The sequence below is a fragment of the Mustela lutreola genome, chromosome 5, assembly GCF_030435805.1.
Source record: "Mustela lutreola isolate mMusLut2 chromosome 5, mMusLut2.pri, whole genome shotgun sequence".
In the NCBI taxonomy this organism is placed as follows: domain Eukaryota; kingdom Metazoa; phylum Chordata; class Mammalia; order Carnivora; family Mustelidae; genus Mustela; species Mustela lutreola.
Window position 1 is genome coordinate 40,785,830 of NC_081294.1, and position 24,069 is coordinate 40,809,898.

General features: G+C 41.7%; 1 protein-coding gene across 5 annotated transcripts in view; it reads right to left on the reverse strand.

The window, feature by feature from the left end:
• HTR4 (5-hydroxytryptamine receptor 4) overlaps positions 1-24,069 on the reverse strand; it is a 183,224-nt gene that overhangs the window by 155,387 nt on the left and 3,768 nt on the right. For all 5 annotated transcript variants that reach the window (XM_059173986.1, XM_059173984.1, XM_059173985.1 and 2 more), the window contains exon 2: positions 10,159-10,231. In XM_059173986.1, coding sequence (XP_059029969.1) covers positions 10,159-10,184 — 26 coding nt within the window. In that variant the 5' untranslated portion in view covers positions 10,185-10,231. The remainder of the gene's footprint in view (positions 1-10,158; positions 10,232-24,069) is intronic.

Consider the following 24,069-nt stretch of genomic DNA (forward strand, 5'->3'; position numbering starts at 1 on the left):
TCTTTTGTGTACTGTGCTTTCGTGAGGATTCTAGAGCTACAAGCTCCAGGCAAGGATCCAGATAATGGAAAGGAGCTTTTGGAAGAAACTGCAAATAATTCTCAGGGTCAGTCATCTGCTTCTTGAATCTCCTAACAGCTAATTCTCAATAAGAGGGACAAAAAGTTCCACCTCGCAAAGACGGGATCCAGGTGACCTTCCACTGCAGACCGGGCTCCAATCCTATTAATTATAAGCACTGAGGATATTCTGATTGGACAGAAGCCATGCATCAACTAGATCTTATAAATATTTTGGTAAAATTAAGCAATACCTCAGGGCGCCTGGGTGGCTCAACTGGCTAAGCGTCCAACTCTTGGTTTCAGCTCAGATCATGATCTCATGGGTCATGGGATCGAGCCCTGCATGGGGCTTGCACTCAGCTCAGAATCTGCTTGGGATTCTCTCCCTCTGCCCCTCCCTTCACTTGTGCACACTCATGCACTCTCCCTCAAATAAATAAATCTTTTTTTTTTTTTTTTTTAAGGCAATACCTCAATCCCTGCGTATATCATCTACTGATTTACACAGGTTCTGAGAAACTCTCTAGAAAAATCTTCTTGAAATTTGAGATTTAAAGAAAGAGGGGGGGGTAGCTGAGATGACCCTAAAAGTACCAAGCTGCAGTGAGGGATGCCAAGATGTCCTAAGAGAAGGAGCCAGATACGCCAGGGTTGACCAGGCCAGAGAGAAGGACGCGGATGAGTGACAGTTCTAAGAATGTGAAACAGTTAGTACGGATGTTCATTAGGACACAGCCCTTCTGTGTGCCTCTGGAAGATTCGTCCTGAGATGTGGACATGCTGCACTGCTGGTTTCTGAAACACTTCTGCCTCAAGCAGTTCTCGTAGGGAACCCACTCCGATCAAGAAACACACAGAAAGCACATTCCTCTCCCTTTACATGTGTAATGATGTTGAGTCCCGGGGGCTAGGCCATTCAGCAGGAGAGGAGTCAGATGAGTGCCCCAGTGGAATACTACAGCTGGAGGCTGCCAGAGCTCAGCTTGGGAAGAAGAACAAGTTCAAGGCCACATACAGCACTCACTTTCAAAAGTAATGACAAGTACCCCAAACACGTGGACAAGGTGAACTGGGGAAAAGACAGCTTCCTGCAGTCAAGGAGATGGAGACTCAGAAACACCGAACTCCCCATGTTTATGTTCATGCCATCACATGTGAGGTCACAGATGTGAAGCCCGGTGCATCAGGTCCCCGAGCTCGAAGTTCCCCAAGGAACCAACGTTAGAGAGAAGAAGCTGTACCTGTTATTGTCAACTTTCAGGCACTCATCTTAGCCAGAAGGTAAAAGCCTGGAAACAACATTTTCCGTACTTCCTCTCCCCTTTCCAAATGGAAGGTTCAGAATGGGCAAGTGGATCACAAGAGGGAAAAAGGACCATTTCTATCCAGGATCCGGAGGTGTTTCAAGCAATGAGAGCAGTAGCCAGTGGTTCCCAGAGCAACAAATGTAACAGTACAGCACTTCCTGAAGATCTGTGGCTTCCTGAGGATGGATGAGTGGGGCTCATAGATTGGACAGCCCCCACCTCCTACTCTTTCAGGAGCTTTGGGACCAATTGCCTGCATTACACCTCCCTTTGCTTGAAATAGATACAATAGCTTCCATTTTCTGGACTGGACATTGACAGAATCAGAAAGAAAGAAGGCAGAGGTGTTTTCCTCTAAACAGAAATCATCAATCAAAGGATTAATTGCATATAAAAGAAAGCTGACTATAGGATGAGAGCACAAGAGTAAGAGTCAAAGAGATACAATCCTAGATCCTAGATCCTCCAATTCCCACACAGGAATGTGTCTAAGTTCATAGGAGCTGCAGAGTGAAGAGACAACAGTGCTGGACAAAGTATAAAAAGAGCAGGGTCACATCCCTAATACCGCATCTGTGGCATTAGGCGATAGATCAGCCTTGACACTGAGAGTCTCCCATCACCTTTAGAAAGCACAGTTTTCTCACTGGAGAATGGGCCCAATGAGGGACAAATGATGAAAAAATCTAATGGTCAGCCATTTAAATCGATACTGAATTTAAGCCATCAAGAAACATCTATCTCGACTGCAGTAAGGGGTTAGCCGTTCTACTGCTAATCAAAATCCCACATCTCATGATTACTGTGGAGGACTGAAGACATTTAGCAATTGCTAGATGTGGACCATGTATGAGATACTACATTAAGATACTACATCAGGTCCAGTTTACTTCCGATTCTCACAAGAAAAAACAAAAAAACATTTTCAGATGTCCAAACAAAAGACTCAGAGAGATTAAATAATCTGTTCAAGGTCATACAGCTAGTAAATGGGGAAGCCAAGACTTGAACCCGCATCATCCCCTTTCCCAAAACACCACTCTCCCGGCATCCTGTGGTGCTGCTTGCAGAAATCATCCTGGCGCCTGTAATTTGGAAGCAGGGGAGTGTGACATGCACAGGGGAGGACTGCGGGCTTAGCTCTGCGGGAAGCACGCTCTCAGGTTGCAAGAGCCCTGTGCTTTAGTCCTCTCTCCATCCTTGCCACGGTCTCTGGCTTGAGGTCCCCTATGACCCCAGGAGGCACACACAGGGATATCCACCACAGGGCAAGTTCCAGTTAATATTTGCTGTGGTCCTGATCTAATCAAAAGACTAACAGAATTATCACCATTTTATCAGTTAAGCAATAAAGTTGAGTATTATTCCCATTTACATTTCTAAAGCAACATAAAAATAACCCCTTTCAAATGGTTACCCACTCACTTTCTCCTTATATGCTAATGCATGCCACAATTTCAAAGCCTGATGAGAGATTTCCTGCAAAACATTTCACTGCCTTAAAGTTTCACATATTCACAGCTTCAATTGCCAGGATACAAACATGAATTAACTCTGGTTCCAAATCAATTACATACTGGTAAGTCTTTAGGGCAGACAAGTCTTACAAGTGGATTTCAAATACTATGAGGTATCTTAAAGCTTTAGAATATTTAGCGTTAGAAATTCCCACTTCACCTCAGACTTCGGTGAAACCCATGTATTGTCACCAGTGATCATAATCAAACCAAAAATCAAGACCCTTATTTTATTTTATTTTTTTATTTTTATTTTTTTTTTTTTTGAGGGTTGCCGGGGGGAGGGGGTTGGGGAGAAGGGGGTGGGATTATGGACATTGGGGAGGGTATGTGATTTGGTGAGTGCTGTGAAGTGTGTAAACCTGGTGATTCACAGACCTGGGGATAAAAATATATGTATATAAAAAATATATGTTTATAAAAAATAAAAAATAAAAAATAAAAAATTTAAAAAAAAAAAAATTAAACAAAAAAAAAAAAAAAAAAAAAAAAAAAAGACCCTTATTTTAAAAATTGCTCTTTCTCTTTGCTAAAATCGAATCACTTCAATGAATTCTTGTAGTCATGTTGATTTCCAACTAATTTCATTTCTTCACTTGAAGAAAGGAATTGCAACCTTGTGCCATGAATCAGAGCAATTGGGTAATTAATTCAAAGATGCCACTCATGGCCGCCTGGGTGGCTCAGTGGGTTAAAGCCTCTGCCTTCAGCTCAGGTCATGATCTCAGGGTCCTGGGATTGAGCCCCGCATTGGGCTCTCTGCTCAGCAAGGGAAGCTGCTTCCTCCTCTCTCTCTCTCTCTCTTTGCCTGCCTCTCTGCCTACTTGTGATCTGTCTGTAAAATAAATAAATAAAATCTTTAAAAAAAAAAAAAAAACGCCACTCACCTTTGTTATGGTTTTTAATTAGTCACGTGTTTATAGCAGGTGACTACATGTATATGAAGAGTATGTATTTTATGTTAAAATATTCAGCTTTAGAGAGAGTCAATTATCATATGATTTCACTTATTTGTGGAGCATAACAACTATCATGGAGGACATGGGGAGATAGAGAGGAGAAGGGAGTTGGAGGAAATTGGAAGGGGAGGTGAACCATGAGAGACTATGGACTCTGAAAAACAATCTGAGGGTTTTGAAGGGGCGGGGGTGGGAGTTCGGGGTACCAGGTGGTGGGTATTATAGAGGGCACGGATTGCATGGAGCACTGGGTGTGGTACAAAAACAATGAATACTGTTATGCTGAAAATAAATTTAAAAAAAAATTAAAAAAATAAATCATAATACTGAAGAAAAAAAAAAGAAAAAATATTCAGATTTTAGTATTTATTCAGATTTTTCTGGGTTTCATACAAAAGCCTGCCATTTTGGTCTTCTGTTCAGAAATGTCTAGTGGCTCCCCAGCATGAGGTGTCAAGCCCTACCAAAAAGAGAGGAAAGAAAGATTCTCCCTCCCACATGGAAAACTGGTTTCTTTTCAGATTCCTTTCTCCCTTTCTATCTTCCTTCTTTCCTTCCCTCCCTAAAGTGACTAACAAGAATAAACAATGTAAGATACTGTTCAGGAAGCAAAGGAACAAGATGAAGTGACAAAAAGAGCCGCAAAAAGGAAAATAAAGGCACGCTACAGCCATAGTAAGTGCCTGAAGCATTTCTGTCACTTGCCAGTGGTTAATTTTAAACTTGGCTCTGAGTTTCCTAGAAACCCTAGCAAAAGGAGGAAAATGCTACCATTTATAGGATTCATCATTCTTGCAAGATGCCTTCTTGGCTGGTAATGAGAAACATGAATGAGAAAGCACAACCATTATTCTGTGGAGGACAGAATCCTCAAACAGCAGGCAAATGTAGATAGCCCATGGGACAAGGAGGTCAGTCAAGGGTAGGAGGAGGCCAGAGCTAAAGAGAATTGAGGTATCAAGTAAATTTTTTCACTACTGGAAGTCTGGGGTCTTTATCTTAAGAAACAGCCAAAGAGCAACTTCGTATGTATTTGGACTTTACGTCAACTTATCTCCTGTCTGAACCCTGTACTTTCTGAAAATAGAACTTGATAGGTAAAAATTCTTAGAAACTTTTTAACTGTAATAAATAGCAGGAAGCAGGCGCGAGGGGTGGGGGGGCTGGATTGTTTTACGAATCATACCCGAGCCCAGGAAAACACGTCAGAGGGAAGAATCTGGTAGTTAGGGAGATGAACCATGAGAGACCCTGGACTCCGGGAAACAAACTAAGGGTTTTAGGTGGTTGGGGGTAGGGGTATGAGGGGGAGAGTGTAGCCAGGTAATGGATATTAAGGAGGGCACATGTTGTGACGAGTACCGGGTGGTTTTTGCAAGTAATGAATCATTGAACACTACATAGAAAACTAATGATGTACTATACAGTGGCTAACTGAACATAGTAAGAAAAAAGGGGGGAGAAAGAAACTGGTAGTTAAAACAAAACAAAGCACAAAGCATGGGCTATCTCTGAAGTCAGTAACTGTTTCAGGGTGTCATTAAGTAGTTATCATGAGCTTAGGGATAGCCCTGTGGTAAGGCCCCAGCAGGTTCATTGCCAAGTGCAGGCCGATGGTGTCCTACAAAGAGTATTTGCTGCAAAATCACCAAAGCCACTGTTTCCAGTCTCTGTTCTTCAACCCTTCAAGAACAGCACAAGCTGTCTCCTCCAGGGCCCCAATAAGAAGCAAACTGAGAAAAAAAAAAAAAAAAACCAAACCAAAACAAAAAAAACTAACAAAGAAAAAACAATACAGGTAAGTGTCAGATTGTCTGGAAAGAGCTGCCTGCTGACTGGTAAGTTGGTGAGACACTATTTACCAACGGAGAGGACTGTCAGGCACTTGTCTCTATCCAAGGTCTGATTCACTGCCGACCTTTCATCGTGAGTCAATCCATCCTACATGGACTGTCCTCTTCAACTTGACACCAACCATGAACTGCATGTTTTAGGTGCTTAATTAATGTACATAAAACAAATGAAAGAACCCGCACTTATTTCTATTTATACACAGAGCGATGTTATTTAAATACTGTAGTTAAATCCAACTGCTACAAAACAAATGAGATTAGATGTTTGTCATATTTTGGCTACCCAGTCTCCAGTCCCTCTTCCTAAAAAGCACCCATTTCTTTGGAGAACTTAACTCTTCCCCACTGCATGTCATCTTCCTGAGTGGTACCTGCCTCCTCCTATAAAACCTGGACAGCAAGGACCACATATCTTAGCTCGGCCAATCAAATGTCATCTCCCAGGACTCTTCCTCTTGAGTAGCCTATGGAAAAAGGACATGGATGGAAATGGAGGGTATTATGCTAAGTGAGATAAGTCAATCAGAGAAACACAATTATCATATGGTTTCATTCATCTGTGGAACATAATAGTGCAGAGGACCACAGGGATGGGCAGGGTGGGGAAACTGAATAGGAAGAAATCAGAAAGGGAGACAAAGCATATGAGACTCTTGACTCCTGAAAAACTAAGGGTTGCAGAAAGGGACGTGGGTTGGGGGGATGAGATAACTGGGTGATGGGCATTAAAGAGGGCATGTGATGTGATCAGCAGTGGGTGATATACTCAACTAATGAATCACTGAACATTATATCAACAACTAATGATATACTACTATAACTTGCTAAACTGAATTTAAATAAATAAGTAAAATTTGTAAACTTCAAAAAAAGGAAAAAAATAAAAGAAAAAGGGAATGATTGCATGTTATCCGTGATGCAGAAATGAACTGACCACTTCTTCCTGTGCTTGGCCATTTTCCCAATTCCTTAGCTCTATGAGTACTCCCAAAGTTCTTGTTTACTTCCAAGACTGGTTCTACACAGCATCTTTGCCTTAAATATTTGACCCTGTACATTGAGGCTTCCGCAAGATTACCTCTGAACATGTTAGCAGGTTAGTTTCTGATGCTGCAGCCAAGGACACTGATAGATACCCAGTGGCAAGTCAAGCTTAATTAGCAAACTCAACTGAATGGAACCAAAGAAACAAAAAATGAAGGGGCCAGAATGGCCTGAGAAAATACTTAAACTTTAGACATTTTATTTAGCCCTAAATGTCAACTAGGACTTCTCTGTCCCTTGATATCTGGGGAAAATTGGCCAGAGTCTCTTAATTCTACAGCCCATAGGGCTTTTAAAACTTTTACTCTGGTTTCTGAAGTTTTCCCAGGCATGCACACTCTTCTGTTATCCTGTGTGTTTTGAGTGTTTGTCCTCATACATGAGTTCTCCCTCCCAAACACACCCGGACATGACTGTCAGCCCTGTTACTAAGACACACTCAAACACGCACACACAGAGACATAAAATATGTGTCGCCTAGTGGAGGCGCCATGGTTCCGTGGTCTTGAGCTGGTCACTTCAGCTCTTGGGGACTTCGTTCCCACACCCTGTAAAGCGGGCATCATAATGGCAAGGGCCTCCGAGGACTGCTTGAAAAATTGCTTAAAAAAACTTCACGTGTATTAAGTTCATAGCTCAGACGCAGTCAACATCGACTCTCCATTCCTAGTCAAGCTAGAAAATTTTTCTAAGGAACAGGAACCTGGGAGAGGTCAGCACACACACCATACACACTTAAAACAAACAAATAAAGATTTCCAACCTAACTTCTCTCAGAGTCCCTCTCAGGCAACCTGCCACTGGATGGTGCATGCTTTTCCAAGCAGTGCCCCATCATCTCTTTTCTTCTCGAACCTTCTCCCTCCTCTGTTCACTCATTTTCCCGTCTTCAGAGCAAGCCAAAAAATTCCTCTCCTGTGCCAGAGCCCTAACCCTTTGGCTCTCGTTTTATGTGGGAACTTCACAGACTGAAAGTGTTTCCTTACCAGGAAAAAAAAAAAAAAGAAAGAATTTCTGGTTCCTGCTCTTGAAGTAATAAAATTTATTCTATCTAATTCTTCCTAGAACCTTGGTTTCTAGAACCTACCCACTGACACAGCAAACTTATAAATTTTTTCACATCCTGTTACTAATGTGTATTTTAAAATTACATAATATTTTCCTTATACACACTTAATTTCCTTTTTCTTTCTTTTTAAAGATTTTATTTATTTATTAGACAGAAAGAGACACAGAGATAGAGTAAACACAAGCAGGGAGTGTGGGAGTGGAAGAAGCAGGCTTCCCACTGAACAGGGAGCCCAATGCGAGGCTTGATCCTGGGAACCTGGTACCATGACCTAAGCTGAAAGCAGACGTCCAACGACTGAGCCACCCAGGTGCCTCTACTTTCCTTTTTTTAAATAAACTTATTTTTACATTTTAAATGAATGTAGTTTAAAATAAAACTGTATTTCTCCACTCTAAGTGCCAAACTAGTATTATGCATCATGATATGGTTACTTCAAAAATCAATATTTATGTAGAAATAATAAAAGATTCATATACCACCTAAAATCATTATGTATTATGAGTGAGCTATGTGTCACAGTTTGGTAAATGTGAGCCTAAAATATTACCTTTATTATGAACACCCAGAGGCTGGACTGGGTAGTGAGTGGTAGGATATGAGTGGACAGTGTGTACATTTGCATGTTACTAATAATGTGGGTAGAGAGGGGGAGTGAATGAGAATGAACATATGTTGATGGGATCAGGTTGGAAATCTGACAGAGAGGATGGTCCGGAGAGAAGATTCTGGGGAGCAATATCATCTTGTACCCCGCAATATTGTTCCGTAACACCCAGGAGAGTGGCTAACGTTCATTTAATTGAACTGTATTCTGCTGTTACAATTCAATGCTACTATAAGTAGCTGTTGAAAAGCTGGGAAAGTTAGGGATCATAAAATATGAATTATCCAAAAAGAAGTTCACTTTAACAGCTGATGCAGTTTGACGACACAGTGTTTGAAACTTAAAACAATGGCATAACTTCTCATCATTAACACGGCCCCCTTTGGCCTTTTAACAGAAATCAACAACAACAACAAAAAAAAATTGAGATTTTCCAAATTCCACTCTGCTTTCCCTGCACAAAGAAGCTCACAAACTTTCGGAGGAAAATTAAACACATGGCACCGGCCTCGAAATCGGTGTCAAAGTTCTTAGACTTTGCACCAAGTCAGAGCGTTGGGTGAGTAACAAAGTCTAGGATGCTTCTATTTTAAGTACAAAATGTTCTATGGCTAAACGTACAGGGCCTCTGTGCATAGCTAGGTACACTAGAATCCACCTGGAAATATATGTATTTCCAACCCAATTGGGGTTGGGTATACGTATCCACACCAATATATGTATATCCAACCCACTGGAAATATCTGTAATATATCAACAAAGACTGGGTAATCAGCAATTCTTTATCAAATACCCACCGTGTGCTGGGAATTAGGCATGCGACACCTTCTGCCCTTAAGGAATTCCCGGGTTTGGGGTGACAGTATGTCTCTGCGGATCGAATCGCATTACACTAGACTCTCTGTCAAGACATTTGACAGCTCTCTTTCATCACGGCATTGTACTGCGTCAAACACGGAAGCGCTGTGCCCTTGATCTATACCTGAAATGTTTTCCTCTAGTTCTCAGGTGAAAGAAGCACCGCTCCCATGATTGCACCAGGAACATATTTTTTTTTCCAGAATGTTTTCCAGCTATTGAAACAGACGACTAATGCTCAGCCCCAAATGCCAATTCATAACATTCAAGCCTTGTTGAAGACTATTTTCTTCACCCTATTTGATTGTGCCAAATAAAATGCAGCAAACCTTCAGGGAAAATCTTCCTTAGGAGCTGCCCTATATCTGATCTCCAAGGGTTGCAGGAAAACCAACCTAAACCATCTATGTAAGCATACCATGCAGTCATCAAGCCACATAATCGAATAGCCTGGTTGAAATAAGAAGTGGGCAGACCAGAATCTGTTATAAAAAGATATCTGAATGTATACCTGAGGTGTCGATGTACAGAGAGACACTCTTCAGCTATTTTTAACCCCATTTAAACACATCTTCTTTCTTCCTATTAGAGAGATGAATATCTATTTTCATATTACACCGCCTCTCATAATGCAGACTTTTAGTAAAAAGCATCTGGAAATATTTCCAGCCATATTATATTTATGACTTAAGCAGAAATGAAAAAAAAAAACCCTCTAATAATCAAACAACATAGCACTCATGATTACATATGAAACACTGTAGAAAATCTGCATCTGCTGAGTTTGTAACGCTACCACAATACATTTTTCAGAGGCTTCAGAGTTCGAATGGCCATAATTTACAGCAGCATATTTACAGTATATATGGAAATATGATATACCTCACATTAGCATCAAATTCATCCATTACAGGAAATAGGCATGTGTGAGTTGGATCTCAGTGCCCACAGGGTCCTGTATGTGAGGGGAAAAAAAAAAAGACAATGAATTAATTTAGGAAAATACAAGTCCCTACTAAAGAAAAAATGTGCCAGCTAGTCATGGCTTTCTATTTAGTAAGACTCTTGTTTTGGGGCACCTGGGGGTGCCCTCAGCTCAAATCATGATCCCAGGGTCCTGGGATTGAGCCTGTGTTGGGTTCCCTGCTCAGTGGGGAGCCTGCTTCTCCCTCTCTCTCTCCCTCTGCCATCTACCACTCCACCCCATCCCCGGCTCGTGCTCTGTTTCTCAAATAAATAAAACCTTCAAAAAAAAAAAAAAAGACTTCTTTTGTAAACTATCAGAAAGTATTTAGTAAATCATACTACAGCAAAAATCTACTGGCATACTTAAGTATGACAGAGCTGAGTACTGCAGTTTCTTTAGCGTTTTATTAATCTCCCAGAGATTAAAACACACAGGTACTTCTCCGTACTCCATCTTAATCAGTTTACTTCTTGTTGCTCTTCCCAGAAACACAGCTTATTTACCCGATCTGCTTTAGGACACTAGCCAGTGAAAATAAGTTGTTATCTCGTCATGATTAAAATGATATCTTGCCTAAAATGGTCTGCCATCTTGTTTCCCATGAAGATCTTCAGCGTTGGTTTTTCTTCTTTCAACTTTTTGAGGCTAAGTAATCATACACCCATTTGAAAATCCAGTAAACTCTTGAGAACTCCCTGCCCAGAAACAATGATGGACATGCACATACATACACACTTCCAGAGGGGCACATTATTTCTCGAAGCCCATTCATGAACTCCAAGGTCAGAACTCCAAATGAAAGGGAAGTTTACTTTCAAACTACCAAAAGTCCCTCTACCAGGGACTCTGAGAAGACCTGACATACTTTCCTGGGAAGGTACTCACTGATCTCCATCAAGTTGGCCCTTTTAACTGACTGCAGTTTCATTTTTCAGAAGAAAATGTTTTGCGTCACATTTGTTCCACACCATGGCAAGTCAGAGAATATAGGGGCAGGTCCTGGGCTGCTTCTTTGGGGGTGGCCCTGAACTAATCCTTTTTCCCTTCTGAGTTTCATCATCCACTTCTTGGTAAACGGAGGGACTGGAGGAGATGATCTCTGGGTTCAATTCCAGCTCTGACATTCTATAATTCCATCTGCTGATTTTCTAATCAAATCTTACTAAGAAGAAACTATGAATCTGTTTATCTACACAACAGAACCATGAACCTCAGACTGGGCACTTGGATGCTTTGGTCAGGGTAGACCAAACACACTCGCCTGGCTGCCAGGAAGAGAATGGCAGACCCCCCCGAGTTGGAAAGGATGTAGATCTCTCTGTTTTCCAGTGTTTGTTCTTTAGAATCTTGTGGATGAACAAGGAATTCTGTGGGCATTTCTGAGTCTGGGGCAGGTGTGGGGGAAGGCTTAGCCTCCAAGACTCTGAACCCCCTACTCTGACCTCAAGCAAAGTAGCTCCATCTACTTCCATCTCTTTCATGTCTTTGAATCCAAATAATCTTTGATTTGAAATATTTAAGTACAAAGCCTTAACTATTGAAGGGACAGGCCACATCCTCCTTTTTCCTCTACTTAGATCTTTCTTGAAGTGATCACATCCATTCCCATGGCTTAAAATAAAAAGCATTTCAGAAATGCCTGGCTGGCTCAGTCGGTGGGGCACGGGACTCTTGATCTAGGGGCTGTAAGTTTGAGCCCCATATTGTATACAGAGATTACTTTTAAATTTTTTTAAAAATCAAATAAAAAGCATTTCAAACTGAACTCTACATTTCCCACTCCCAACACAAAAATTGAATCCTTCCCTAGTGCTTTCCATTTCGGCGAATGGTGCCACCACTGACCCAGTTACTTAAACAAACAACCCCTTTTTCTCACACCCTACAACCAAACTGTCAGCAAATTCATCCTATTTTGAAAATGATTGCTTAACCTAAGTTTTTCTCATTCCCTCCATAATCAGCACCCTGGTCCACACCACCATCTTTTTTCTTCGGATCCCTCCATGCCCTCTCTAACTGCTCTCCTGCTTGCCCCCCAGTCATTGCCCCCACAGGAGCTGGCAAGGGATTTTCAACATGTAAGTCAAATCATGTCTTGCCTGCATAAAATTCTAGAGGCTTCTAGTCACCCTTAGAATAAAATCCAAACTCCTTATCATGGCCAACCAGACCTGAAGTGATCTGGTCCCACCCAGCTCCTCCCCAACCTCAACTTTAGCTGTGCCCCACCCCTTCAGTGCCCTTGAGTTTCCTGGTTTTGCTACTTTCCTTGGCCATAAAAGAAGATTTTTCACCTCACGGCCTTTTTGCTCATTGCCTCCTAACTACTGCTCAACTGTCACTTCCTCATTGAAGTCTTCCCTGATCATCTGAGTAGAATTTCAGACCTCATATTCTAGAAGTTTCTATCCTCTTTATCCACTCTATTTTCTCTTACTAGCATATGCATTATTATATACTCCATTGTTTCTTTATTAGTAACTGGTCTTCCTCACTAGAATAGTTTCAAGAGGGCATAGTTAGATACCTGACCACTATTACATCCTTAGTACCTAGAAAAATACCTGATACATTACATTCTCTTCATAGATACTTGTCGAGTCAATCTATCTAACTAATTAGTTTTGCAAATGAAGAATAGGTTTGAGAGTTTGTGAATTTCCAACTGGGAGCTAATCTATAGATCATCCAGGGCACAATACAGTAATTTTTTAAAGTAGCAGAAAACCATCTCCTCTATTTAGTTACCTTTTACTAAGTGTTGGCAAGGTCCAAACACTGTCTTTTTCCTCTTCTTCCAGCCTCAAAGTCTTTTGTCCCTACTGTAAGGTGAAGATACTATGAGCCAGAGAGGCCAACTGACTTGCCAGTTACCCGGCTGGCACTTGGCCAAACTGGGAACAGAATCTAGGTCTGTGAATTCTGAAACTCAAGTTTTATTTCATAGAGTTCTTATCATCATATCACACTTCCTTCTACTAGAAGAGAAAGAATCCTTCTTTCTCTGAAAAGAGCACTTTGAATTTCCTTTGGAGAACCATCCCTCCCCGGCCTCAGTCCCTGGGTCCAGTGATAAGCACAAGACTGGCTCTGGCCAATCAGAACAGTTCACTCCCTGGCCAGAATTCCTTTGCTCACCAGCTAGACTACTGAAAGCTAACCCTAGGATTTTTGCTAGAAAGAGTCTCTGTTTTCCCTAGTGTTGCTAAACTATTAATACTTTCAGAATGAAGCTATTGGGGGCCATCAATGCCACTTTGTGGGGAAAGCCTGTCGAGAATGAAGGTAACCACAAGGAAAGCAGAGTTGGAACATAGAGAACTTGAGGTTTCAGATACAATGGTGTCTTAAGACAGTCTTACACCTGAACTTTCCAATTATACGAGCCAACATACTCCTTTTTGTTTTCCCTTCTTTTTTTTCCCCCTTCTTAAGCCAGTTTGAGTTGGGTTCCAGCGATTACTTAGAACCAAAGAATCCTGGATAATAGACAAAAAAAAAAAAATCAATATTGTATTTATATACAGATTAGAAGGAAGAAAAACTGGAACTAAGAAAACCAGTTAAGAACTCGCTGAAGATCATCTCCTTTAAACTGCATTTGAAAATGTTACAACACGGGGGGGGGGGGCACCTGATATATTCATGGCAATACACATTATTATGTCTTGCTCATCAGAAACCCAATGAGCAAATTTAAAATGATTGCCATTTAACAAGCCAGTGAGACAGCCTGCATTTTGTCAGAGAGAAAGAGGAACAGTAACAGAAGATAAATTGGTGCTGATTTGTATCTATCCTGATTTGATTAATCCATCACAGTCCACTATTTTCTGCCATGTTCACCAGAGCTAAATGCGAGATTACAGGGACATCTCTTGTCAGGAAGATTGCATACAGCAAGAGGGGTGTTTAAGGAACCAGTGTTTTTATCTCACATACTTACATTTATGGCTCCTTAACCATCTAGGCAATTAAAGATGCAATCAACTGAGAACATCTATTATGTCTGGGTATAAGCTATGTCACTTCTAAAAGTTCTGCCAATCTGAAATTCAATTAGACCACATGTATGTTTTAACCACAGTCATGCTGTATCCTTATCTAAGGGACAAGGAGGGAGATCCCCATGTTGGTCTCCTTCAGGGTAACAGTCCTAGATTCTCATAACCAGACAAGGAACACAGCAAGTCTTGGGAAAGGCATGGAAAAGAGAGTCAAACAGAACTTTCTACCATGTGAAGTCCAAAGGGAGTTCTCAGTATTCTCTCAGGGCTAGGACAAGCTCAAGCAACCAGAATTATTCAAAATGCTTTATCCATCACAAAAGTAAAGCTACAGCAACATCCAACTCTATCAGATTCTTTGGAGTTTCTTTTCCTTGTTGGCTACATTGAGATTGATCTTTCCCTTAAAAAGGGGGAGGAGGAGCGCTTGGGTGGCTCAGTGGGTTAAAGCCTCTGCCTTCAGCTTGGGTCATGGTCTCAGGATCCTGGGATCAAGACCTGCATTGGGCTCTCTGCTGACAGGGAACCTGCTTCCCCCTCTGTCTCTGCCTGCCTCTCTGCCTACTTGTGATCTCTCTGTCAAATAAGTAAAATTTAAAAAAAAAAAAAAAAAAAAAAAAAAGAGGAGGAGCAGGTCATCATACTTATGCCACCCAATGCTGATTCCAACCCTTGGTTTTCTGGCTTACAAATTTTAAATACCTAAAGGGCAAACCCAAAAGGTAAGTACACCCCATCTTTACCCCTTGTTCTTTTACTTGGAATATCCTGAAAGATTGCTGTGGAACAGTTGTTAATGGTTAACAGAAGGTGTGTAGTTGCATCTCTATTATGAGAAGTGTGAGCATAGGTCTCACCTGTAAATAGTCTCCACCTGCTGGAGTGAAATGAGACGTCGTTTGGAACAGTGCCAACACCTGTCAACCTGAAGCTATGTCCTAACCTCAGCTTGCTCTCCTGCACTTTGGTTTTGTTTTCCTCTGGTTCTGACTGCATGGGCAGATATTCATGCATAGCAGTGCAGGGATTGACCACGTTTCTTCATAGGGTATGCTTATACGGGTTAAATTTCTACATCAAAGGGCATATTCCAATACCTTTATTTTGGACAAGTGTCAGCAATAAGTAAAACATTATTTATCTTAATAGCCAAATTGAGGGTGGGAGCTTGACATGCGGGAAGGAGCAGGCATTGGACCAGGAGTCACTGGGCCTGGGATCTCAGCCCAACATGGCTACTAAAACACTGTTCCTATTCTTAAGAAGGTCATCAGTCTGGGGCTCAATTCCCCCAAGTGTAGAATGGACTGGGTCAACGGGTCCTGGGAAGGTGAAGAAAAGAAGAAATTTCAGGTAATTAGAGCTTCTCAGAAGCTTAAAGGAAATTTTGGAAAGGTGAGTCTCTTGTCATTGGAGGCATTCAAGCAGCATGTGTGTAAGGATGTCTAAATGAGAACTAGAATTTTGGTGACTGATAGGGTTTCTTCCAATAACATTATAGGAAGGAATCTTATCAGTTCTGTCTCTCACATCCCCAGAAAAAGGCCAAGAGTTTGAATCATTGCCCCCCCCCAAAAAAAGATACATGCTCAATTCATATAAACTGTTTCAAATAGGCTTCATCTACTGGGCATGAGACTAGACATCTCTGAGCAGGTGGGACAAAAAGAAGAACAATGCAAACTATAATCAAATAAGGCCAGGTATTTGATCAGAGTAAGCTGTCAAAGCACACAACTTCAAGCCCAAACCCACTAGTGGCCATTTGTACCAAGACACAGTATCACCACGATCAAACACACAAACATTCCCACAGCCTTCTATACCCCATGGTGACCATGATAGCCTAGTAACTATTACTGTGAAAAAAAAAAAATTATTGGACCATCCAAAAAATTGCAACTGTGCAAATTCTCACTACATAGAAGAAAAAAAATTCTTCTTAATTATTTATAGGGACTTTGTTTTAGCAAACATTAGATATTTGTAGAATGCTGTTTTAGCACTTTTTCCTTTTTAAGATTTTATTTATTTATTTGACAGACAGACATCACAAATAGGCAGAGAGGCAAGCAGAGAGAGAGGAGGAAGCAGGCTCCCTGCCGAGCAGAAAGCCCGATGATGTGGGGCTTGATCCTAGGACTCTGGGATCATGACCTGAGCCAAAGGCAGAGGCTTTAACCCACTGAGTCACCCAGATGTCCCACTTTAGCACTTTTTTAAACCTCAGTTGATACATATTCTTTAAAAGAGTTTCTCTTCATAAATTAGTACTGAAAAAATTGTATTATTTGTTATCTAGACATCTAAATGGTGGTGTGTAAGCCATTTAAAAAAAAAGCCTGTATTACTGGAATTGGGACCTATATTAGCAAGTGTCTTTCTCAGGATGACAGTCAAAATGCCACTGATACGGGGCACCTGGGTGGCTCAGTGGGTTAAACCGCTGCCTTCGGCTCGGGTCATGATCTCGGGGTCCGGGGATCGAGTCCCGCATCGGGCTCTCTGCTCAGCAGGGAGCCTGCTCCCTCCTCTCTCTCTCTCTGCCTGCCTCTCTGCCTACTTGTGATCTCTCTCTGTCAAGTAAATGAATAAAATCTTTAAAAAAAAAATGCCACTGATACTAAGTCACCTGCAAAGATTTAGTCCTAAAGAAAAAGCTTCTAGCTGTTTCGTTCCCATAACTGAAAACCCATACAGATGCCAATTCAGTTATACTGAAGGGACCATGAAGATATGTACAACTGGGATGCAAAATGTCTTTTAACATTTTTTTGGAATTGACTAAGAAAATATTCTTTCTGGACAAATACACATTTCTCAACTGAAAATTTTTGCCCGTTCTTCAGAAAACTGATATTGCAAACAGCCCTGAACAATGAAAGAATATTTAAGAAGCGTACTTAATCTACCTTTTGGGAAAAAGAACAAAGCAGAGGAAAAGTGGAGAAAAAACACAGACTTCCTTTTTATGTAACACTGAACAGAGTCCATCTAGAGTATTTCTAGGAATCAGATTTTTTTCAAGGCAGAGATTTCCTCTAAATACTTGTTATATGGAGGATTTTCAATCACCTGATGAATGTCTCACCCCTAATTTGGCCACAGGTTCTAGGAGAAGAGACATAGAGTACGTGATTAGTGCTTGTCAAATGAGTAACATGATATGAAAGTCTTACTTGATAATTAGGGAAGGAAATAATCTTGTCTTTGTGTCTCCAAAGGAGATACGGAATCTCAAGAGAAGTTTGAGACTCTCTCTGAAGTAGGTCATCCAACATCAGAGCTGTCCAGTTATCGACCTGTGTGTCTTGGCAAGCAACGAGGTCTACCTCGGTGGGAGGCTCACACAGAAGCCAGAAAACCATCGGTCAGTCACGGTTGAGGGGAGGAAGCAAGTCTGAGATGATTCTGAATTCTGATGAAATCCAGGAATGCAATGAAAGTGGAACGAAATAAGAAGCTGTTTACTGGAGAGCAGAGGTTCTCAAGTTTAAGCATGCCTAAGAATCACCTGCAGGCTTATTAAAACACAATCATGGGGCCCCACTTCCAGCTTTCTGATTCAGTAGGTTTAGAGTGGAAAATTTGCTGATGCTGCTGGTCTGGGGACCACTCTTTAAGGTAAAACATCAAGTCCCCAAGTGTGTTTCACTTGCCACTGGAGAAAAGCATATGATATTAAGCAGTAGGTGGATAGAGCATTAAGTACTGTTGGATCATATGGTTAAAAATGTGTTCTCCTTTCATTTTCTATTTTAATCACTGTTATTTACATTGAAGAAAAGAATTCAAATAAGTGTTAGTTCATCTTCGAAACCTTCCTGACATTTGGTAATCTCTATTTTATAATAAGAAAAAAACAGGTCCTGAGCTCACAATCTTTCTCTCACTGAGGTCCTCCAAGAAGCAGATCTTGAGGTAAGAATCAAATAAATGCACATTGTTCATTTGGCAGGTGCGAGTAGACTGACAGGGGAGTAATGATACGGCGGGGGGGATGGAGAGGGGAGGCGGGGGAGAAGGCAGCCAAGGAGAAATGTGTTTAAGCCACTGAAGCTTAATCTCACACAAAAGCTCTGGGAAATGGTATAAATGTCCCTCAGAATTGTCCTGGACAAGTGGGGAGGTCGCTGGGTTATTAATACTCCCACAACCATCATCGGTTAAGGGCCCTACACAGGGGAAACATGGTTTCCCAGGTACCTCCAGCTCACTGCACTTGTTAGCACAGTCAATTGTAGAAGACCAAGGGTAGCCCTCTAAAGACGGTGCAGGTTCATCATTGGAAGTCAGGACAGTGAACACAGAAAGGGTGAGGAGGTCTGCAGTAAAATGAGAGAAACCATCCATCCATCTTCCAACCATCCAGCTGAAATCCGGTATATTGTTTTGTATGTGCTGCATTTGCTTTTACAGCTACCTTCTATTGCTTGCCTTTGGCACTGGTTTCCACTTGCATTTTTGTTTCTTTGTAAAATAAATTTATTTAAAGAAAACTAATTGATCTAAAGAAACGTGTTAGGCAGATAATACTACAGATGGCATGAGAAGGTGGTGAGAATCACAAAGGTAGTATTCAGATGATCGAAGCTTGGCAGACACTGGCATCGTGGCTTAAAGCAGAGGTTGGCATTCCTTTTTCTTTTCTTTCTCTCTCTCTTTTTTTTTCCTCTGTAGAGGGCCATTTAGCAAATATCTTGGGCTATCTGGAGCACAAGGTCATTATCGCAACTCCCTAACTCTGCTGTTGTAGCACAAAAACCGCCACAGACAATACATACATGATGGATGGATGGATGGATGGATGATACATACATGGCTGTTTTCTAGGAAAAAGTATTTACGGGCACAAAATTTGAATTTCATATTATTTCCCCTTGTCACGAAATAGTATTCTTCTTTTGTTTGTTTTTTTTCCCAACAATTAAAAAAAAAAAAAAAAAAAAGTGAAAACCCTTCTCAGCTCCCAGGCCATACAAAAACAGGCAGCCAGTCAGATAGTTGGCCATCCCGGTTCAAAGTATGGCCTTGGTGTCTGTCCTAGTTCCATTGATTACCAGGTATACGCCGCTGGATGAATCACTTACTTCTCTTAGCCTCTGAGTCTCCATTTGTATAACAGGGATAAGCATAATACCAACCTCATAAGCTTGTTGCAAAAAAATAAATGAAAATGAACACTTACGAAGCAAGTGCCCAGTAAGTCCACAATATAGTTTTTAGCCAGCTCTTGGGACAAGTCATCTCCAGCTTGGCAGTGCCCCAGTCTTTGGAGGCTGGATGTTTCCTTCTCTGTGAAGGCAGCTATACACCTGGGGTCTCATCTCCTCTACTTTGGGATGCAGTTACAGAAATTATCCCTCTTCTCTACAGGCTAGACCCCTGAAAGCTGAGTTTCAGAACGCCTGGAGTGTCTGATACTCACCCATCCCAGGGGCCTGGAACTGAGAGGAGGTCAGGCTAAAATCTGTAGTCCATCTAAATAAAGTCCTGAAAATTCGTGTTTTGAACTTTGCAGAATTAGGTTGCTGACAACAGTGGGTCTCTAACATTAGAATACCTAGAGTCACTTGCAAAACTGCAGATCTTGGTGCCTCCTTCAAAGCATCTCTAGTCAGTGGGCCCATGCATCTGCATTTTAACAAACGTCCCAGCGATTCTGGTGCAGATGGTTCATGGAGAGCTCTTTCGGAAGCTCTGCAAAGACAGAGTGCAATCCGCTCAGGTAAGCACATCTCTCTGAAATCCCTTTTAAGAGCTTTTCTTATCTATTTAAATGTCTTCTTGGCAGAAAGACCTGGATTACAGTACTTGCTATGCATGCCAAGAGAAAGGTCTCTGCCAATCTGTTTACCTCTGTCCTACTCTTTTCTATTCCTTCTGAACCTCCTGGGTTAGAAAACAGTTTATACAGAACTCTCCACTTCAGATATCATGTGCTGATTATCATATCCAATTAAGTATCCTAGTGCAATCTCAAAGGACATGGGCTATTTACAGCTTGCATGGAAATTCTTGAGGAGAATCTGCATCTTTACTGGACTAATAAGAAGTCCCCTTGCAAAAAGCTGCTGAGCACACTCTCCCTCCAAGAGTTCCTAAATAAACCCCTTGGGATAAAGATTTATCTTTTTGACCCATTGATTTTAGAGGGGCCCATTTAAGGAAGAAGAGAAGAATCCTGCTGAGCTAGCAGGACAGGAACAATAGCAGATTTCTATAACTGATATTTGTTGAGCACATACTAAGTACCAATCTCTTCACCCATGTTACTTCATTGTATCTCCATGCTACACCTGAAGGAGTGCTGCAATTATACCCATTTCACAGATGAAGAAAGAGGGCATAGAAAGGAGCCATTGTCCAAGGCCACACCAGGCAGTGGCTTTAGAACACAGAACTTAAATCACTAGGCTATCCCATAAAGGATTTCAGTAGCCCCGCATCTCAACTTTTTGAGCTCAATTTTATTAACTAGGTATTTATGTAGCTCCTCAAAACTTAAGAGTGTTTTTGAAAGAGACTATTTTCACCAAGCCCCCACTTTGTTCTTAGTACCACGTGACTCTGAGTTCCTCGTTTTGTTTCTACAGTCCCCAGGTTTCCAGCTGTTCAAGATGGTGAAGTCACCCAGCGCCCCTGTCTTACAGATCTTACTCAAAAACTTGAGATAAGAGGACACACACAAAAGTCCTCTGGACAATGTGAAAAGCTACCTAAAATGGTCATTCCCCAGCCTGTCGGTGCCATAAACTATCCTAAGTTGTTGACAGTGTATTAGTTTTGTAAAATCTTTCATGTCAGAAATTAGGTTTTCCAGAGGTCCGGGTTAGTCTGTAAAATACCAACTCTGCAGCTCTTTGCAGAGCAAGGAGACCATCATCTTTACTTGTGGAGCAAACTATCTATCACGGGTCAATGTAATGGAAATTTCAGGAGCCTGAGAATTAGGTGACCTGGGTGCTGGTCATTGCTTGCCACTAACTGACCTTGAGTGAGTCTTTCCCTCCTCCCTTCCAGGAGACATAATGTGGCCTGATGCTCGAGAAGGAGTTGGGAGCCAGACTGCCAGGGCTAAATCTCAGCTCATCCCTCCACAAAAGGTGGTGACCTTGGACAAGTCATGTCAACGGTTTTGGCCTCAGTTTCCCGATTATAAAAATGAGAATAAGAAACTTATTTTGAAACATCCAAATAATGGACTGACAAATGGATAGAAGGGTGGACAGACAGAAATGTGACAAAGGAAGTTAGCAAAATGTTAACTACGGAAACTCTGTGGTGAGTATGTGAGAGTTTGCCATAAAATTCTTTCAACTTTTCTCTTCAGTGTTTGGGGTTTTTTGTGATAAAATGTTGGGAAATAAAAAAAGACAAGTTTGTTAGAAGAGTTGGATGAGATCCAGAGCTTTCGGTGGTGTTCACAATAAGTGCTTGGCCTATATTATCAGTATTATTTACAGTACAGATAAAAGACAAGACAAGATGACGGATCCCCTCAGCTTCAACGATCTGTGAGTCAGAGCGATGCTAGGTGAGCCAGAGCCTGACACGCATGAGCAGAAGGAGAAGCCGGGCCACATGGCAGAGAAATCAGAGGGACAGAGAGGAGCCAGGATGCAGCCACAGAAGTCTCAGAAACCAAAAGGTATGCACAAATGGAAGCAGCAGGGCCCCGTGCCACACATGGGGGGACCTTGAAAATAAAAACAGGTCATCTTTATTACCTCCCAAATTAATGTGTTTCTCTATCAAGCATCCCTTTGGTAGGAGAAAAGCATTGGCTATAAAGTCAAACCTAAGATCAAATTTTGTCTCTGTCACTAGTTGTGTGATGCAGGAGACCTTCATCTCAGTGTCCACCAAACCACTTATACCGGGAATATCTACCACTCCAGCAGGGAGCCCTGTGGCAATGATGCTTCTGCTGAGTCTACTTGCCCATAAATGACTGGGCCAGTCCGATTCTCACTGCTGAGAGTTATAACTGAGAGATGCACCCTTGGGAGTGGGTCCCATCCCTGGCAGAGCCATGGAGAAAGGGCCGTGAGCTCCCGGAGCTTAGTTCTCCGTTGATGTCTTGGTTCTCATACTTCCTTGGGTCTAGTTCCTTGAATACATGAGAAAAGCCTCTTTATGCTTCCAATAATTCCCAAGTTTTGCCAAAGCAAGCCAATATTGCCTCTTATTATGGGTCCACTAATATACATATTTCATAATACAATTATCCTAACTAACATAAGAGTTTTATTCAAGTTTCCAGGCCTTGGTTTCTCTGTCTGTAAATGAGAAAGACCTACCTTCTCCCAGGGTTTTGGTATACAATTCCAAGACGGCCAAGTGTACACAATGCCATGGCACCTGGCAAACATTCAATGAACATTATTTAAATAATGAGTTTCTGAGCTTCACAACCACTAGATCTTTCTGACCCGCTACTTGTAGCCACCTTGTTCAGGTGGGGATGTGTGGTTGTGCAAGAAGAGGCAAAAGCTGTGTCAAGAAGAAGGAATGGGTTGATGGAGCTTGAAATCTGGTTTGAAAAGAAAAACTGATCAAGATTTTTTTTTTTAAATGTCGTCGGTCACATGTAAATGTTCTGACTTGAGTTTCTGTTGGGCTTCTTGGTTGGGCTAACGTTGGTCTGAACACAGAAAAAAAAAAAAAAAAAAGCGAAGCAATTACAAGGAAACCAAAGCTGGATCGACAGATTAAAAAACCTTTCTTAATCTAAGAGGGACTGGTCCAGAAAGTATCTGGCAGCAGATACTTTCATTTGGATTATCCTGTGAGTAATGAGGGATTTTATCATTCCAACAGAAGTAGCCATGGGGCTGTGTAAGAAGTAGGGAGTACGAAAAGATCTAAGATGAGAATTAACCTAACCTAGGGGTGCCTGCATGGCTCAGTGGGTTAAAGCCTCTGCCTTCGGTTCAGGTCATGATCCCAGGGTCCTGGGATCGAGTCCCACATTGGGCTCCCTGCTCAGCAGGGAACCTGCTTCCCCCTCTCTGCCTGCCTCTCTGTCTACTTGTGATCTCTGTCAAATAAATAAATAAAATCTTAAAAAAAAAAAATTAACCTAACCTAGAAGTGCCATAGCTCAGAAAAGGCAAAGGCTTTTTATTATTAAAACATTTCAGGTGGATGGGTTGTGAACGCTATTCAGTTCTCTCAGCCCTTACCCTGTGGTCCTCATGCTGTGGGTCACGGACCAGTAGCATCAGCATCACCTGAGATCGTAGCCAGAAATACAAATTCTCAGACCCCAAACTAGAAGCACTGTATCAGAACTTCTAGAGATGGGAACCAGCCATCTGTGTTTCAGCCCATCCTACAGATGATTCTGGAGCTCACCAAAGTTGAGAACCGCTGTCTTAACCAATCTGCAAAGCTTGCAAAACCAAAGCTCTACGCTTTATTTGCTGGCAGCTACCCACCCTGTGGCTTTGTTGATACAGGGGCTTAGAAGCACGAGCCAGCCTTCTCAGTCAGCCTTGGATTGTCAAGCTTAACAGTATTGGGTAAGGTCGTCATTCTCACCCTAGCAATGAGCCTGCTTGGTGGCCATTTACACTGCATTTTATGTTCTTCTGTCCCAATGTGTTCACCTACTCCCTCAGTAGCAAGAAAATATTATGCAGCACGGAAGAACAAGAGAACAGGCTAAGAAGACAGAAGGAGGAAGTTGATAGAAATATGGCAACTTCAGCTGTGGGGACTAAAGAGATAGCTAAAGTTTCCATGACGGTGAGAACCTACTGGAAAATGAAATGCCTCATCCATTGTTTGCTCCTTTTTCTCCATCTTTCC